We start from the raw sequence: 19,992 nt of genomic DNA on the forward strand, positions 1-19,992 counted from the left end.
AATCTATCTCCTTCATCCTGTTTGCCTCTTTTACAATTATGGCTTCTCATCAATTACTTTTTTTTTTTTTTTATGTATGAATTATATTTTTAATATATATATTTAGTAAATAAATTTTATTACTTAAGTTTAAAAATATATATTAATTAAAATTAATAAAAATAAACATGTAAATTTGATAATTTATAAACAAAATTTAAGTTCATTGTATCAATCAATTATACTATGTAAAATAAAAATCAAATAATAAATTTAAGCCTAGGATGAAGTTGGGTTCAAGACGTAGGAATGTTCAACAATTTTTTAAAAAGTTTAAAACCATTAAATAAAAAATAATTCTAAAGTTATTGTATTAGAAAAAATGGTAAACTCGCGTTTACAAAAAGACGAGTTGCATATAAGAAATAATCATCTTTCTTAAAAACCAAATTTAGATAATAGATGAGTTTGATATAAAAGGTGAATCCAGTTTTTTTTTAAAATACAAATTTAGAATTTGTGGGAAATTGTAGTACTCAACTTACTTATTGTAAAAAATAAAAATGTTTTTACTATTAAAAAGTAGAAACATTTAAAAAAAATATATATTTTGAGGAGAATTATAAGTGATATTTTAATATTTTAAAAGTGATTTTTAAATTTTATAAAACATTTAAATTTCTTCTAAAATTAGTTATTCGGCTATTACGTGTTATTTAAAAACACAACTAAATGGAACCTAAATGCATTACATTTCATTTAGTTTGAAATGGGGTTGGAAGGGAAATTTGATCATATTTTTCAAAAAGAAGAAGTAAAATTGTTGTGTGAGGAACGCGAGGGGAAGAAGAAGGCTGCTCTTGACCGTGTGTTTCCACGGGTAGGTCCTTCCAAGTTCCAAGTTCAAGGTTACAAATCGTGGAGAAAAGCGCGTGGAATCTTAGAATTTCTAGGAAGAGGACCCTGGTTGGAAGCCATTGAATAGTTGGAAATGGGAGTGGCTGTCAAAGGCTAAAAATATTTTGAATACTTTTCTCTTTTTTATTTTCTAAAATAAAATTTTATTTAAAAACTTGAATTTTCAACTTATATTATTTGAACAAACAACACTTATGTGTAATATAAAAGTTTTTAAAATATTTTTCTATCTTTTAAATTATTATGTATAATACCTTAAAAAATTTTAAAAACATTAATTTTGTTCTAAAAATAGATTTTGTATTTTGAATAAATAGTTCAAAAGTTGCAATATCCCATGTTGACGATCAAAAAAGGTTATTAACATTATACGAATATACATAATAACATAATTTAAATTATTAAATATGTTTAATAAAATAAATTAATTCAATAATTTTAAATATTAAATCAAAATAATTAGTTTATTATGAATCTCATATCTCCTTCACTCCATTTGCCCTCTTTTACAATTACAACTTCTCATCATTGACTTTTTTTTTATATAATTATTTTATGTATGAAAGATATTTTTAATATGGATATTTAATAAATAATTTTTTTACTTAAGATTAAAAATATATATTAATTAAAGTTAATAGAGGTAAATATGTAAATTTGATAATTTATAATTTCATTGTATCGATCAATTTTAATATGTAAAATCAATATCAAATAATAAATTTTAAGCCTAGTATGGAGTTGGGTTCAAGACGTAGGAATGTTCAACAATTTTTTAAAAAGTTTAAAAACCATTAAATAAAAAATAATTTTAAAGTTGTTGTGTGAGCCACGCGAGGGGAAGAAGAAGGCTGGTCTTGACCGTGTGGTTCAAATCGTGGAGAAAAGCGCGTGGAATCTTAGAATTTCTAGGAAGAAGACCCTGGTTAGAAACCATTGAATAATCACTTTGATTACATCATAAGGTGACCACGGGTATCATGTGCTGGGATTTTTTTTATAAAAGCACTGACCATAGCTTACGGTACAGCAGATATAATAGCATACCATCTCCCAGCCTTTCTAGACTGCAACCTCGTCCTCATCCATATCTCCATTTTTTTCACTTTAAGCTTTTTTCAGAAGCTTCAATGGCCATCTCCATCACCAACATGACTCTTCCCTACACAAGTCATGGGCGGAAGTCAGAAAATATTTTTGCAGTCTCATTTTCTAGCCAGAAACCTCAGTTTCTACGCGTTGATGCAGACGAGATCAGTAGAAAGATGCGTACCGTGACCAGGGTGTTGTCGAAAACCACCAATGGGTCATCAACGGGCATTGGATCGTTGTCTTCCATCATCAATGACCTCGAGAAGGAAAAGACGGTCAAAAGAGTGCATGAGGAGCTAGTATCGGAGCGGTGGAGGGAAATCCATGGCGAGGATGATTGGACTGGAATGCTAGATCCGATGGATCCCTGTTGAGATCGGAGCTAATCCGGTACGGAGAAATGGCTCAAGCTTGCTACGACGCATTCGATTTCGATCCCTTCTCGAAGTACTGCGGGACCTGTAGATTTATGCCCAGAAAATTCTTCGATTCCCTCGGAATGGCCGGCCATGGCTACGACGTGTCGCGATACCTCTACGCCACATCGAATATCAATCTCCCCAATTTCTTCAAGAAGTCCCGATGGCCTAAAGTCTGGAGCAAAAACGCGAACTGGATCGGATACGTCGCGGTGTCGAACGACGAAAAATCAAGAGTTCTAGGGCGCCGGGACATAACCATCGCCTGGCGCGGCACGGTGACCAGACTGGAGTGGATCGCGGACCTGATGGACTTTCTGAAGCCAGTATCGTCGGAGAACATTCCCTGCCCTGACCGGACGGTTAAGGTGGAGTCGGGATTCCTCGACCTGTATACGGACAAGGACGAGAGCTGCAGGTTCTGCACGTTCTCAGCTCGGGAGCAGATTCTGACGGAGGTAAAACGTTTGATAGAGATGTACCCTGACGAAGAACTGAGCATAACCTTCACCGGCCACAGCCTGGGCGGCGCATTAGCGGTGTTGAGCGCGTACGACGTGGCGGAGACGGGGCTGAACGTGCTCAACAACGGGCGGGTGCTGCCGGTGTCGGTGCTCTCGTTCTCCGGGCCTAGAGTGGGGAATGTTCGGTTCAAGGAGCGGCTGGAGGGGCTAGGGGTGAAGGTGCTGAGGGTGGTGAACGTGCACGACGTCGTGCCCAAGTCGCCGGGGCTGTTTTTCAATGAGCAAGTGCCGGCGATGGTGATGAAACTGGCGGAGGGGTTGCCATGGAGCTACTCGCATGTTGGGGTGGAGCTGGCGCTGGACCACAAAAACTCGCCCTTCTTGAAGCAGAACGCCGATCCCATTTCCGCCCATAACTTGGAGGCTCACCTGCATTTGCTGGATGGGTTAGTATTGCCTCAAAAATATGAAAAAGATTTCCTTAATTACCAAAGCTGAATGTTTAATCAACTTTTTTAAAAATCTAGGTAATAGTAATTTTTAAATTAGTATTTTCCCTTTGAGATAGTGTCTACTGTTTGATAAAATTTTAAAATCCTAGAAAATGACCCCAGTGATTCCATCAGTGGTCAGTCGCTTATTATGACTTTTTCATATGTTCTCTTAATCCAAACACTCAAGCTCACTTGGGTTTCAGAGCGATTTCTTATAAAAGTTAGGTATTTAATTGATTTTTAAAAATCTAAAAAGTTACTTATAGATTACAATTTAAAACTTTATACAAGGCATTATAAAAATATTATTAAAATATTTGTTTGTTGTTTTTAATCTATATGATCTAGAATACTCTAAATAGACTCACGTCCGATCACTTATCACTTAAATTTATTATTTATATATTAAGCTAAAATTTTAAAGTAGGAGGCCTAGGGACTTTATAGGATGGGACCACAACGATGGGACCATATCATTTTAGATTCCACCCCAAATGGCCAACATTATGTGTCACACAATAGTTAGGATTGTTGCGGTGGCGACATTATGAATTTTGTAATAAGTCCTTTTAAGGTGAGATAACTTTACAAGCAACTGAATAATCATAATAATACGTTCCACCGTACTTTAAAAAAATATTAATTTATTGAGTATGATCATCATTATCTTATTATCGGGTTCTGCAGATACCACGGAAAGGCCAGAGATTTGTGCTGGCAAGTGGGAGAGACCCAGCGCTGGTGAACAAGGCATCTGATTTCTTGAAGGATCACTACCTGGTTCCCCCGTACTGGAGGCAGGACGAGAACAAAGGCATGGTCAGAAGCAGCGATGGGCGGTGGGTGCAGCCGGAGCGGCCCAAGCACGAGTTACACGACCATAACCATGCAGATATGCACCACCACCTCGGCAGCTAGGCCTTTCTTCTGGCCAATAGAGATGGTTTGACTCGTGGCTATAGCCTACTTCCAGTTTTGGTCCTCTCCATTTGTACAAAACAACAAGTATATATGTAGTTTGTTTATTTACATCTGTCCTTTTTGATAATTATGCTTAATTATTTTTAATTTTATTAATTTTTAAGATTTGTTTTGCCTACGAACACATTAATTTTATTTTAAAATTTTAAACTATGAGTCGTATCTGTCATTGTATGTGTGATAAAGATGTGAAAGGATTAGGTAAGGATATTAAATGATAAGCATTGGATACCATATAAAAAACCAAATATGTTATTGAAGAAGAAATTACTAGTCTATTCTTAATATTTTACATTTTAGTCTCATTCATCGATGAAAAAATAACATATATTGAACTTCACATTTTTAAAAATCATTTACAAAGTCAAGATAAACTCGTACATATATAATATTAAAATTTTATTCATATAAATATTGTTCATTTGGTTTAATCGGCTTCCACGACTTTAATGCATTTGCACAATTAAAAAGTGTTTATACACATATGGTGATATCATTTTCCTTACAATTGTTTAATTATTAGGCTCGTAACTTTAAAACTTAAGGTTAAAAGAAGATTTTTTAACCTTCCTCTATGTAGATAACATTAACTCCTGGTCATCCCGACTTTCAAAGTGTATATATAAATGGAAAAAACCCATGTATATTTATATATAGGCCACAAATTTATTTTATTTTCATATTTTGAACATGGGATATATCAAGCAATCTTATTATTTTATATCATAGTTTGACGTGTTACACCCAAATTCTATTATAGGCTAAATAGCCCAAATTACAAATTTGATATCACGTAGAATGAGTGCTTTTTCAGCAGCAAAAATGAAAAAACAAACACGTAGTTGATTAGACATGTCACTAAGTTATTAAAAAAAAATACAAATTTGTAGTAACGGAATCATGATTAAAAATTAGCAACTGGCAGCCATTATAATGTGAAAAACACATCACTTGCAATTTACTATTGCTGCTATCATGGACGACTTGATGGGGGACCTTTACCGACTAGGAGTTAAAGCCACATTTTTTTTAACCTCCAACCTATTATTTAAGACTTAAAAAATGACTTAGGAACTCTTTTAAAAAGACCACGACATGATGGGTGCAAGACTAATTCATCATATTATGACTTTAATTACTCTTAATTAGCCTTGAAGCATAGGGTTTGGGTTAAGTCATAATGGTTTAGTTGACCATGCACTCCACTTTATTGGTTTAATAGTGTGCCTTAGGTGCACGAAAACCTAAGCCATGTTGAGAAAATCAAACCCTTTAACTAGCAACGAGGATACCAATTATGACTTTTATCATGTCTACAAATCCAAAGGTGGGCTTAAATTCATGGATTAAGACGTTACGTTGAGTTTATCATGCGTTAAAACTAAATTTTTTTATAATTATAATTATTTATTTATTTTTTACCTTTTATTACTAAATATACATCTATAATATATAATAAAAGTGTTTTGTCGTAATTGTTTCTTGGAATATTTACCAAACTTGTCATTCATTCTATATAAAATGTACCAGGTTTTTTAAACACGACACTAATGTAAATAAACTAAAGACGGATAATTTCTTCATTTATATAAATAGGTATAATAAATTAAATTTTAATTTTAATTTTTAAATTTAAATAATTATCTGAATTTAAAATTTAAGTTTTATTACAACACAGTTTTGTTGTGACTATTTTTATTTTAAAAAATTATTTAAATTTAAAATTTAAAATTTTAAAATTAAAACTTAGTTATTTTATAATTATGATAGATGTTATAAAATTGGAGCCTATAGTTGTTTGTCTTTGTAGAAGATCCAAATTGAAGTATAAATTAATATATACTTCCTTTTATTTTAATTCAATAAGAGTAAGAAGTATCATATGAATAAAATTATTATTTTAATTTTTAAAAAATATTATCCAACAAATCTTATTTAATTATGCCATGCTCACCACCTCAAACTTCAACAAATAATAGCATGTGTTTGTTTATTAAATAATTAAAATTAAAATTAATTAATTTAATAAGAATAGTCAATTGTATATAGATTTTTATTATACAATATTAATATTAAAACATATGCATGGAGTTGTCACGATTTTATAATATATATTTGGACATAAATATTTTAAAATTCATTTAATTTTTATTAAATTATTTTTTCCATGATATTTATTAAATAATTAAAAATTATGTAATAGTAACTTCATTCCTTAATTGTTCACGAATCTTGCACTTGAAGCAAAACTAGTGTTAAAACTAAAAAATTATAATTTGGACCTTTTTTCATTATTGTGAAAGCATATAAATTGTAAATTGTACACTATGAAAAATGTCAAATTTAAGCCGTCGAATAATAATATAAAAATTTAAATATAAATGAAAACATGTTTAATAGTATTTTTAGTAAAAGATTTTTTTTTTTTTAAATTATTGTAATTTTTATGGATGAAAAATGCAAAAATCCTGATGCTTTGCGATTGAGTGTAACCGTAGCGCCCAATTTTATTTGTATCTTTAAAAAGGTTATATTCCCTTTAAATAAATTATTTATTCTTTGAAAATATTCTCATGGATGGGCCGGGTTGGGCCATCCGGCCCAACTCAGTAGTACTTGATCAATATTACGGCTCTCGGTATTCTTCTCCTTTCACGTGGTGCGAACCTCACATTCGTCGCCGTCAATTGCTCCGGTCGCTGACGCTGACTTCTGGAAACAGTTCTCCGACTCAGTATTCCTTTTTCGATCATCCTTACCTCATTTCTCTTTAGCTTCCTTCAGGACTAACGGAGTTGGAAGAAACCGCCGCCAGGTATCCCTAAACCCTAACCCTAAACCCTAACTTTTGTTTTTTTTCTCTGTTGGATTCAATATGTCGTATTATGTGTTGACAACCGATGGAGAACGATTTTTATAGTGAAGGGACAATTTATTTTACAAATTTTTGGCAATTCCAAGTGAGAAAGATGTACTTGAGTGGCTTCATATGTGTTATAGCAGTATAGTATGGGTTACATATTTCTATATTTTCAAAAGCCAAAGGTCAATTACGAAGTTTTCGTGGAAAAGAGATGGTGATGTTTGGGAGTTTTGGTGGAATTTGTTGTCCTTTTTCCCCTAAGAACAAGGGATAAGTTTTTGTGCTTTTTCTGAACCTGGGTGTGCTGGAAATTGTTTATCTAAATTCGTTTGTGCTTGGAAACAGTAGAAGAAATGGTGGTTCCGGCATTGATGTTGTAGAACCTTATAGCTTAATTTGATTTGCTGCAAATTGTTATGAAATTTGGGTTTGGATAATGTGTCGTTGATGGAAATTCACTGATTTGATCTCTGATAATCTCTCATGTCTTTTCATGTTTTGCTTGCTTTAACTTGAATGTGATCGACATTCTATTGAATATTAGGAAATTGGTAGTGTTTTGGAATCCATAATACTTCGTTTGGTTCTAGAAAAGGAAAAAGTGCTTAAGACAGATTATTTTGGTATGTTTGGTTTACCATAAAAATATAAAAGAAAATTAAATAAAAAAATTAGTTAGAAACTTATACATTTTGAGATTATTTAATCTTTATAAAGAAGGGGAAAAAAGTGAAGCATGTTTAAGGAAGCATATAAAAAACTTATTAATTTTAGATTTATATTTCATTTTCTTTCACTTTCTCTTTCCTTGTATGTTTCCTCCCTATTTTCTTTCCCTCAAAATTTCCTTCACTTTTGTTACATGTTCTATGGCTAAATACAACAGGTTTAAATGCTGGAGCCATGATGTTCTGAAATTTAGCCATGTATGATTGCTCCATTTGCCCAAATTTTCATTTTTTGGTGATTTGAAATGACAATGTTGAACTTGATTATCTTGGAACGCTTGACTATAATTTTTTCATAGTGTTTCTTTAGTTTGTTTTTTCAAATCCAGGGGCCGAGATTTAAGTATTTATGTCTTTGCAATTGGATTTTGCATGTTTTTGCAGAAATAAATTGTTGAAGATGAGTTTAATTTCTCAAAATATTCTCCGTAAAAACCGAGTCAATAAGACTAAAAGGGAGGATGTTGATGTGCCTTCACCTTTGGAAGGAAATGAAAATGAAGATAGAAAGGAATTGGTTCCAGATATTTTAAGGACTAAGAAGAGGAAGAAAGAACACAAAGAAGAGGATAAGCAACTGGAATTTGAGGAGGAAAGAGAAATGAAGAAGCTGGAGAACTTTTTGTTTGGATCTCTCTATGACCCAGTTGAATTTGGGAAGGTAGGTGAGGAAGGAGTACAAACCAAGGCAGAGAAAGATTCTACTTTGTTCTTCACTGATCGATCGGCTAATAGTGCTCTATCTTTTATGAGGAGGATGCAGAATTCCCAGAGGAAAGTAGTGGTGAAGAGGACACCAAGCAAAGGAAACCTGTCTGGGTGGATGAAGAAGAGGAGAAAACCAATATAAATATTTCTAAAGTTAACAGATTGAGGAAGCTGAGGAAGGAAGAGGATGAGAGTTTAATTTCTGGTTCGGTTTATGTCTCACGATTGAGAGCTCAGCATGCTAAGCTGAATCCAGGAACAGAGTGGGCCCAACTTGATTCATGGTCGAGGACTTACAGCTCTGATTATGGTGAATCATCAGATGAAGAAAATGGGGCAGTGATTGCTCCAGGTCATAAGGATGTTGAAGCCGTTGATGATATCCTTCGGACAAATGAAGACCTGGTTGTGAAAAGTGGTACGAAATTGTTGCCTGGACTTCTGGAATATTCAAGACTGGTAGATGCAAATGCAGAGGATCCTTCCAATGGTCCTATTAATTCAGTTCAATTCCATTGTAATGCTCAGTTGCTGCTTACTGCTGGACTAGACCGAAGGGTCAGATTTTTTCAAATTGATGGCAGAAGGAACACCAAAATTCAAAGTATCTTCCTTGAAGATTGCCCTATTCGGAAAGCATCTTTCTTGCCCGATGGGTCTCAGGTTATCATAGCGGGGAGAAGAAAGTTCTTTTACAGCTTTGATTTAGTGAAAGCCAAAGTTGATAAAATAGGACCCTTGATTGGTAGGGAGGAGAAAAGCTTGGAAGCTTTTGAGGTTTCCCCTGATTCTGGTACCATTGCCTTTGTGGGCAATGAAGGTTACATCTTGTTGGTTTCGTCAAAAACAAAGGAACTGATTGGAACCCTTAAGATGAATGGAACTGTTCGTTCATTAGCTTTTGCTGATGATGGGCGGCAATTATTAAGCTCGGGTGGAGACGGACATATTTACCACTGGGACTTGAGAACAAGGACTTGCTTCCATAAAGGTACAGATGAAGGCTGCATAAATGGTACAGCTCTCTGTGCTTCCCCAAGTGGAGCTTTGTTTGCTGCAGGTTCGGCCAGTGGGATTGTGAATGTTTACAATAAAGAAGAGTTTTTAGGCGGCAAGAGGAAACCAATGAAAACCATAGAGAACGTAACCACCAAAGTGGATTTTATGAAATTTAACAATGATGCTCAGATATTGGCTATCAGTTCCAGCATGAAGAAGAACAGTTTAAAGCTGATACACATTCCATCATATACTGTATTCTCGAATTGGCCTCCCCCGAATAGGACTCTGCATTATCCACGTTGTTTGGATTTTAGCCCTGGTGGAGGTTTCATGGCAGTGGGAAGTGCCGCTGGAAAGTGTTGCTCTACAAGTTGCATCATTACCAGCATGCATAGAGCAAATGCATGTGATCCTGGCAATGTCTCATCACAATGCCCTTGCTCTTTGTTCCTCCCAACTCATGAAACTTCAGGTACTTAAGCCGAGGGCAGCACAGCTGCCTCTGTTTTTCCCTTTATTTGGTTCTTCTTTTGGATTAAACTATAGCTTTCCTAAACCTCCTCTTCATGAAAACGTGTGGATGGTTTAGATTCAAACTGGTTTTCACGTCATAACTTGTTTTCTATTATTTATGCTGTGAACCAGTGATTAATTTTGGGAAAGTTTTGAGGTGTTGTAGCCGAGAGCTGTGGCATACGGGGCTCATGGGGGAATTTGTCTTTGTTTATTTTATTTTTATTTTGTAGCATTATCTGTTTGGATAAGAGGTCAATCGACGAAGTTGTAATCTAGCATTTTTGGGTTTTAAATCATTTCCCTTTTAAGATTATTATGGTCATCATGATTTGTTTTTCTATAATGTTCTCATATTTTTGTTTAGTAAAAAAGCACATGCTACCAGGTTCGAATCTTGATGACTCTCAAGGTTTGGTTCCGTGGAGAGTAAGGGCTTAACCTTCAAATTTGAATGGCTATTGGTTTTAAATTGAAAATTGAAATGAGAAACTAATGGTTGAACAATTCAAAAAATATAAAGAAAACAGTTTTTTGAACTTAAGTTTGACAAATGTTTTTACTAAATTTTTTGGTATTTGAATTTCAGATGGATGTTCGTTCCTCAAAGCAATTAAGATCTACTTTTAAGGGCAATTCTGAAAAACTATTTTGCTAAAACAATTTTTGAAAGCATTGCTAAAGAATCCTAAATCAAATAATATTTTTTAGTCTTGATCATCAGAGTTTTTCGATCAATGGTTAAAACAGTTGAATTCTGTCAATAAAGGAATTCAAATTTAGAGGCTTTGCCACCTATAAAAACTCAAATGGAGCAAAAAAAGGGTAAACCCTTCATTATGGAAATCAACAACATATATCAGACGATTTATTTGTTTCCTGAACCAAATGTCAATGAAAATGATGAAAGGAAAATTTTAAGTTACTCAAATTCCTATAAAGGAAAAGAAAATTTACAGTAACAAGTTTGTAGGAGAACCCTTGGCACCCAGCAGGATTTGCACTCCTCTAGTAAGGCTCCATTTCCGCTGCACGTTCATACCTCAGTTTCCTGTCATCGACCAGTTTATTGTTAGGTTTCTCCTGCAGTTTTAAGAAGGCCAAGTGAGGAATTTGTAGGACGGAAAGAAAAATGATATTTTTACAAAGTAAAATATATGATTGTACCAAATGAAAATTTCTGTAAAAATTTGTCACTTGGAGCAGCCTAATGAAAATTCAGGGAGCAATAATTGAAAAGATAGAAATTGGTTGAAGGGATAAAGCGCAGCAATTGACAAAAAATAGGTTTTTTTCAAATTTATTCTGAAAGCAGGTTGTTGTTGGGAACAAATATGAGGTTTTTAGTTTATTATTTTTTTGTAGAGTGTCCTTAACAACATTGAAAAGATATAGAATATTTTGTAAACATTTGCATCATACATAATATACAAATAATAAGCCTGTGTAAATTGTTTTTTTATATTTGAATTCCAAACAGGATTTTGTTCTTAAAAACAATCGAGAACTATTTTGAAGAACTGTTCTGAAAAAAAAAAAAAAACTGCTCTCAACAACGTGGCTAAACATGCCTATAACTTCTTTCTAAGGTATGGAGTTAGAACTAGCATCTAAACTAGTGCAGCTAGATCCAGTTGGTGGGACAAATTCTATAGAAACCCAATGGCAACTAGGCCATGCAGGATTGAAATTCTCAAGCTAGGCCAGTAATCATCAATCTGCCAAATTTTTTGTGGAACTGACCCTGCATGACAACCTTTAAAGGGAAACAAGAACTAGAAAGTAGAAGCAGAGACTAAACCCAATGTGCTTAATGTTAACAGAAACAAAGAGACAATTGTTCATCTTGTGTTTCATTAGGTCTATAATAGAGAGTAGTAACATGCAATGCTGTAGCTCAAGAGGCATGCCAAGGAGAGCCTAATCTAGCAATTAGAGAATGGAATGTTTTGGCAGACATTTCCAGACCTGCCTTCAGGAGAATAGATCACATTCCAGTCATATACCCATATCTAGTGCTGTTGACATGAGTAGTGAACTGAGGAAATAGAATTTCAAATTTTGAGGAGACTTTGCATTAAAAACATGAACATAGGAATACAACAAAAGTTGTTTTTGTGGCCACATGATAGCATTTCGGGTTTAGCAATACCTATGGTTTGAAGCTCTATTGATAGACTGGTGTTTCATTGTTAAAAATGTCTCATTAAATCGAAAAAGGGAAAGGAACCAAGGCAAACTGAAAAGCTCCAGCAACCCAAATGGAACATATTTGCTAAAAGATCATGAGATCAAGTTGGGCAACTATTCTTACCAAAAGTGGGAGTGCTACCGTGCCCATCAGATAGATTGAAACTCATGCTAAACCCCTGCTGCAGCTTTAACCTCGGGATCCGTCTTTCCCTGAAACAAATTTGAGCAAGAATCATATTCAATCCATACAATTCATGAACAATTGCAGGTTAAACTAGGGTAATGGATCAAAATGAAGACAAAGATATAGACCAAAAATACGTAAATATCAATGGAAATATGTACACAATATTGATATCATAAATTCTACAAAGAAACTGAAGGAAATAGTTATGAACACCAAAATTCAAAGGGAAACTTTAGGAACTCATGGGAGAATGAAATAGCTTAATTTAGACCCCATTCCTTTTTTTTTTTTTTTTATAAGTTATCTACTTGAATAAAATTTCCTATCTAAAGGAATATAAGCACTAAGAATCATGTTTAAGAAAATTTTTACATCTTAATTGGATTTTCACATTATGTTTAAATTTTTTAACCCAAAATGTAAACATATATCATATCAGATGTTTAAATTATTTTCTATTTTCAATTAAATTAATTATTTATTTATTATGAAAATTTGAGACAATTCTTTAATTATTTGTTAAGAAATCACAACTGACTTTTAAACTATTTTTTAGTCCTCGAAATAGTTAATGAATTAGGAAAGAGGAGACACCTAATTGGTTATTGGAGATTTCAAATCCTCACCAAATATGATCTTTGTCATTAAATGTGATAAACTCCACACTCTTTTTCTTTCTTTCTTTCTTTTTTGCCATCCTATCCCAAGAAGATTAGAGCCGTTGAAAATAAATTGTCAGAAAATGACCTGTTTGTTGCAATCTCAATATCTGTCCAGAAATTTCTGAGATCTTTTAAGACCCCATCAAAGATTTTAAACACCATCCACTGTCTTTCTTAGAAGAATGGCGGATGGAGGACCAGTGAAGACAGAAGCACTCCTGTTGGGGCTGCTATGTCAGATACCTAGTAATGACAGGGTATGAGTTCCAGACTATGCAGACCAGCGATGCTTCTATTCTTGCACAGACCATTATTTATTTACTTGTCTCATCCTCATTTTTTCTGAAGAGAATTGCCTATCTACTTTGGGTTCTATACTGGCTAAAACCTCCTTGTCACTCCTCCTCTGCCTTTTCTTTATAGTAGATCATCTGTTCTTTCCATTTCTTAAATAGAAATACAAATCCCTAAATTTCAGTAAAGATATTGCATACAATGCTGGGACGTGCTCCCCACGCACTCATGACACACACATCATGGGAAGGGAATGGCAAATTCCTAGTGATATATCCTGAAATTCCAGAAAATTTCAGCTAAAAAATGTTGTATATTTTGCTGATTCTTCAAGATACATAAATGGTGACCAGAAATGTATCAATCGCAACCAAAATCTGAAAAATATCACCAAGCCATCAGTGATAAACTTAGGTCCATGGTTATCACATGCTGGTTGGGCTCAACATATAAATAGACATTGACAAATTCAAAATTGTGAGGTTCCATTGTCCCCAGAAGAGAAAAAATACAGGTAGCCATAATTTTTAAATAGGTCAGTGGTTCATCACTTCTTAAATAGGTCAGTGCAACAGGAATAGAAAATACAGGTGGTGTTTGTTTTTTGGCTGACTAGAAAAGGCCAAATATTTTGGCTTTTTTTATTCAGCTAAAAGTAACCTGTTGACATCATCCAATATAACTAAAGTGAACTTGCTATCAATAGGTTCAATTTAGTCATGTTGGATGATGTCAATAGGTTACTTTTAGCTGAATAGATAAAGCCAAATATTTTGACTTTTTCTATTCAGCCAAAAAACAAACACCACCTAAGTCTATAATAAATAACTGATAAAAAGATTCTGTCTGACACAAACCTCGGGTGGAGAGCTGTTTCGAATCTTCCGGGTAGGAGTCCTCATTGTGACAAGCTCCTCTGCTGCAGTAGGGTGGATTCCCACAGTGGCATCAAAGTCTGCCTTCGTCAAGCCAGCTCTCACAGCAACTGCAAAGCCCTGGGGTTTTGCCATAAGAATACAACCAATTAATTGCAGATCTAACAAAAATAAGTCAAGCAATGGATTAGAAGGCAAACCTGCACAATTTCTGGTGAATCTTCTCCACACATATGCAACCCCAGTACTTTGTTAGTCTTTGCGCAGACTATAAGTTTCATGAAAACCCGGTCTGGAAGTCCAGAAAGAGTAGCCTTTAAGGGCCTGAAGTTTGCTGTGTAGACATCAATGTCTCCATATTTTTGTATAGCCTACAAAAATGATTCAAATATGAATTGCAAGGGATGAATCTCAGCTGCTGCAAATACAGAAGAGAATTGGCATCACCTGTTCTTCAGTAAGACCAACTTGTCCAATAGGTGGCTGGGAAAACACAGCGGATGGTACAGCTCTGCTCATAAGAAGAAACAATCTAGTCAGGTAGCTAATACAGATCAAACTTAGCCTTTTACCATTTAAACTCAAACTCGTATTAGACTTCCTTCTCAGGGAGGAAACAAATTCCCATATTCTAAAGGTTTTGGTTGTGAAAAAGTACAAAAATGCTTTAGAACACTAAGAAAGGCCATTTTCAACATTTTCATGCATGTTCACCTAATCTTTGAGAAAACTAAATTGAGAGTAAATTACTAGAGCAGACAATAGTTAAATGTATCTAGACAGGAGCATCTCTGAATCCTTATCCACGCCAACAATGGTACCAAACAATTTTGCACAAGATAGATAGAACACCTATAATCTGGTTTTGTTGGTTCATTCCCAAATAGAGTTTTAGCTAATGCCCCTCCCTCCATCAAAGCAACTGGAGTCAAATTTATTCTATCTGTTACATCTCCAACTGCCCAAATGGAAGGAACTGATGTACGGGAGAATTCATCAACCTGAGAAAGCAATAAGAGTGTATGAGAAAAAGCACAAGGTACAAAAATCACAAGAATGGAGCAGAAAAAATCTCAGAGAATCAAATATTCTTACCTCTATTGCTCCAGTCTTGGTCATTTTTACTCCTACTGTCTCCAATCCTAAGTTCTGCAATGTATTATGAATTTATGTAAGCAATCAGAATGTTGCATCCTTTACTTTTTCAAGTGCCGACTTAGTTCTCACAAGAAAGATTGACTCCTGCATGGTACAGGCATATTTTGATAACTTACCAATCAAGGCATCACAGCAAGTTATGGATTGCAATTCCATCAGTTGACATGAAGAGAACAAAATGGAAACACACACCTAACATTGCTTTGATTGGCAAATCAACAAAAGAAAATGGGTATACCAAATAGAAGTCAACCATAAAAGTACAAAAATCAACCTTTGTATTAGGCCTGCGTCCTGTTGCAAACATGATATGGGAGAAACCTTCAACCGTTCCTTTGTTAGTCTTTAAAGACAGAGAACCATCAGTGATTTGAGAATAGCCTGAGGCGACTCTTCTGTATGGAACTCAATTTCCTCTTAGAGACATCTGTTCTGCAACAAATCTCTGACCTGAAGCATTGAAATGCAAGTTTGACAAACATTGCACATGTAGATAGGAAAAATAAATAAAAATCAATATATCATATGCAGTTCCTTACATCTTCATCAAACCTCTTAAAACCTTTTTCTGCCGTATAAATACATGGACGTCAGTATTCAACCATTGAAGATACCAGCAAACTCCAAAGCAATGTACCCACCCCAACTATTCCAATTTTCTTAGGTTTTGAGGGCAAATCAAGGGCAGCATCAGAATCTATGGCTGTTCACTTCCAGGAATTTCAGGAATGAAGGGGCGGCCCCCAACTGCAATTAGTATGTGCCTTGCTGTATATAGTTTTCCATCCACGTCAACTGTGTGTGGGTCCACAATCTATGGATAAAATCATTAAAATTCAAGCAACAGTCATAAAAAGCATGAAATATGAATTCATTTCAGAGAAGAATTCTGTTATTTCTATCTGGCTTAACAATGATATCCAACCTTTCCACGGCCCTTCAATTAATGTGACTCCAGCATTTTTCAGAATGTTCTTGTATATACCAGTAAGGCGCTGCAATTCAGCGTTTTTGTTAGCCATCAAGGTGCTCCAATCATGCTTGGGTTCAGCTTCAAATTTCCATCCAAACCACCACTCTCATCAAATTCATGAGAGAATTTGGAAGCATACACAAGCAATTTCTTTGGCACACATCCACGAAGTACACACCTGCATCAGAAAATCTTGTTAAATTTATTGGCATTCTAATAGAATTCAGAAAATAAAAATGCCAATAAGGTAACAATAGGAAAATTTAGAAAATGTTGTTGAATTTTTGTAACATGCAATAAAATACCATGTCAATTAATTGGGTAATAATTGGAAGGTTCAGAGGCATCAATATTTTTTTAATTGCTGAAGATGTGATGAAAAATGCAAGTATGAAATATCAGCTGAAATACCATTTTATGAATAGAGATAATATCTTAAGCAAAGGCATCTTGAAAGAACCCCCACTTAGGGATAGCTTACACTTTAATAACTATTGTTTTTAGAGTCTTGTTTGCCTTTAAGGACATAGAAAAGATATGAACTTATTTGGAACTCAAGAAGGCATTCAAGAAATTTTAGATTAGGCAAACCTCCAACAAATTCACAAACTAAAACATTAGGGATGTATTTCCTGCAGGGGCGACAGTGTCCCAAATGACCTTCAATTTTGAACTTTCTCTGCTTCATTTGAACAGTACTATTCCCATTGGTGGGATGCCCTATCTTTCATAGGCAAACAAGTGCATATATTGACAAGCGCCAATCAGAAAGGAGGCGCACCCCTAGTACACTGAGATTCCATTGGTGGGATACTGCTCACTTGTATTAATGTCATTTTAACTCATCGCTACAGCTAAAGCAGAACTTTTTGTACCCTTCAATCAACATGTGTACCAAAACATTTTGAGGTAGGAAAATAACAGAAAATCTGAGTTTGTTAGTATGGCTAACAAAACATGGGTGTTCCTTTAAGAGCCAGAAACTGGAAGTTCAAAGAGTAACTTTTAGTGTGCAATGAGTTTCTGTGTCTCATTCATTGGACAGCAACTAGTTCTCTGTTCAATCATCTTCAGTATTCATATCCTGATTTAAAGTTAGCACTGGCTTTGCATATTAGAAATTCAAGTCACTCTTATACAAAATTGAAGAGCTGAAAGTCTAAAATACTAAAATTAATAATTGATTAAGGCACAATATTTGAATTTGTGCCCAAAGGATGCATTAATTTTCTATTCAACTTTCTCTCATGTGCAAGATTAAGGTCATGTAGCTGTAACCTTAAAATCCATAATCAACCAAGAACGCTAAAAAGGAAAAAAAAAAAAAAAAAAAAAAAAGAAGAACACTTAATTCAATTCAATCAGAATTTCATAACCAAAGTAGAATTAAATTAATTAAACAAACCAAAAATTAAATTTAATCCACTCCGATGAATAAAAACACACTGAACTAGAAGCAAAAGCTAAAAGTAATTCAAGTTCGAATGAACTGCATTGAAATATCAAAACCCAAATGCAAACTAAATTCAGAATTTAAAAAGAATCCATAATTCAAATTGTCTCTCCAATCTCTAATCCCAAAAATAAATAAAACTAAAATAGGCCAATACAAAAAAAAAAAAAGAAAAAAAAAAAAACTTTTTATACATACACAACGCTATGAATGCCCAAAAAAATAAAATCAAACTTTTACACATAAAACCCCACTTACGTGCCGCCAACGCCACCGGTGGTCTCGGAAGATATGTAGCAAAAGGAAGCTCACAAACGGCAACCGAAGAGCCGAAGTTGGCGGCGAAACGCGAAGCCCTAACGCCGCCGCTGCCGGCGCCGATGGTGAAGAGGTCGAAGTCGTAGTGGCGAGGCTCGGCCCATTTTCGGACTCTGCTCGAACTGCAAAACAACGACGAGAGAGAAAGAGGAAGGGCGCTGAGAGAGAGAGCCTGGGGCTAGGGTTAGGGTTTTGGAGTGAGAAAAGAGAGGAGGAGAAGTTGAGAGAAAGAGAGATTGGGAAATTTCTGTAGAGGGTTTGAAGCTTTGAGAAGAGAATGTGAGCCTGGCGTCGACAGTGAGGTTGCCGCAGCCATATTCCTTTTTCCTTCGCCCTTTCTTCTAATTTTTCCCTTATATATCTTGTGGTTAAATAAAAACGAATTTCTAAAGCACTTTTTCAACGCCACTTATTTATTTATCTTTTTTTTTTTCATACTTTTTTGTTTTATATAAATATACAACATAAAATTGGTTACTTATTGTTAATAAATAAATAATATAAAAACCGAAGTTATTAAAAATAAATAAAAATTTATGGATTTTATTTTCTTTGACCGAAGCAAAAGGGCAATTACTTTTTGTAATCTTGCTCATTTATTTTTGATGTAAAATATGAGAATTTAGGGTCAAATGGCTTTTTATTGAACAAAATGTAGATTATTGTTCAAAATAATTCTTTTTTATTTATTAATTAATTTAATTTTATATTTTGGGAATAGATTTTTATGAAAATTAAAAACCATAATTTTAAAATATGTACCAAAAACGTAATTTTATTCAAGATAAGACTTTTAATATATATTTTTAAATAATAGATAAGATTTTGATTATTTCAAAGTCGGTCTCATAGATTATTTTAATAGTAACAAAGCCCATTTTGAATCCAACTCAAATTTGGAAGCAAACCTAGCACCGTCTTAGAAATGACGTGGCAATGTATGGTAAATGATGTGGAAACATAGAAAGGTAGGCAATAAGAAAAGAAGATTATTATTATTATTATTATTATTATTGGAATACTTATAATATGTTTGGAGTAAGAAGATGAATTGCCACCTTTCTATAAACTATAAACATGGAATGTAAGGCTACAAGGGAATTTTTTATTTCTCTCTTTATTAATCAAATAACGTGTTCTTTGTTAAATGTAAACCTCACAAATTATTCTTGATAGTTAGGAGGTTTAGGGCCCAGCAACGTGAGCCCTTGTGAAATTTTAGTAAATATCACAAAAAATGGGATAAATTTTGGCCAGCCCAAAATCAGTCCATATCACTTATAATTTCTTATATTTCTTTGATATATTTTATTCTTAATTTATTAATATATGTCTGGCAGCTTACGCACACCTCAATTAATCCCACAAAATCCTAAAATTAATAACTAAATAAACCTCCAGTGGCTGATTTATATATATATATATATATTATCAATAAAGTCTTTCGCGTAAAAATAAAATTTTAATAAATTAATAAAATAAAATTGTCTCTTTTTTTTTTCTATTATCTTTCTCACAATTTCGATCACAATCTAGACAATATATTTATATCAAATTATCTCTTCACAATTGTTTTGCAACACATGATTGTGTTCACACATATTATGTGTGTTCAATGTATATATATAGTATGAAATGGTACGTGTTTGGCGGGGCTTGGGATTGAGTTTTGATCAGTGAACCTCAACCCCAAGACCATCTCAACCTTAAATTGGGCT

General features: G+C 34.1%; 1 protein-coding gene and 2 pseudogenes across 1 annotated transcript; 2 read left to right on the plus strand and 1 right to left on the minus strand.

The window, feature by feature from the left end:
- Nucleotides 1–1,955: 1,955 nt before the first annotated feature.
- Nucleotides 1,956–4,284, plus strand: LOC117918259 (phospholipase A1-Igamma2, chloroplastic-like). The gene is given in 4 exon segments (XM_034834765.1): nucleotides 1,956–2,355; nucleotides 2,358–3,318; nucleotides 4,054–4,061; nucleotides 4,064–4,284. Coding segments are annotated over 4 exon segments (1,518 nt in total). The 5' UTR covers nucleotides 1,956–2,027.
- Nucleotides 4,285–7,011: 2,727 nt separating this feature from the next.
- On the plus strand, nucleotides 7,012–10,486 carry LOC117917339 (annotated as a pseudogene).
- Nucleotides 10,487–10,971: 485 nt separating this feature from the next.
- LOC117918260 lies at nucleotides 10,972–19,973 on the minus strand (annotated as a pseudogene).
- Nucleotides 19,974–19,992: the final 19 nt, after the last annotated feature.

Source organism: Vitis riparia, chromosome 7 (genome assembly GCF_004353265.1).
Source record: "Vitis riparia cultivar Riparia Gloire de Montpellier isolate 1030 chromosome 7, EGFV_Vit.rip_1.0, whole genome shotgun sequence".
Classification (NCBI taxonomy): domain Eukaryota; kingdom Viridiplantae; phylum Streptophyta; class Magnoliopsida; order Vitales; family Vitaceae; genus Vitis; species Vitis riparia.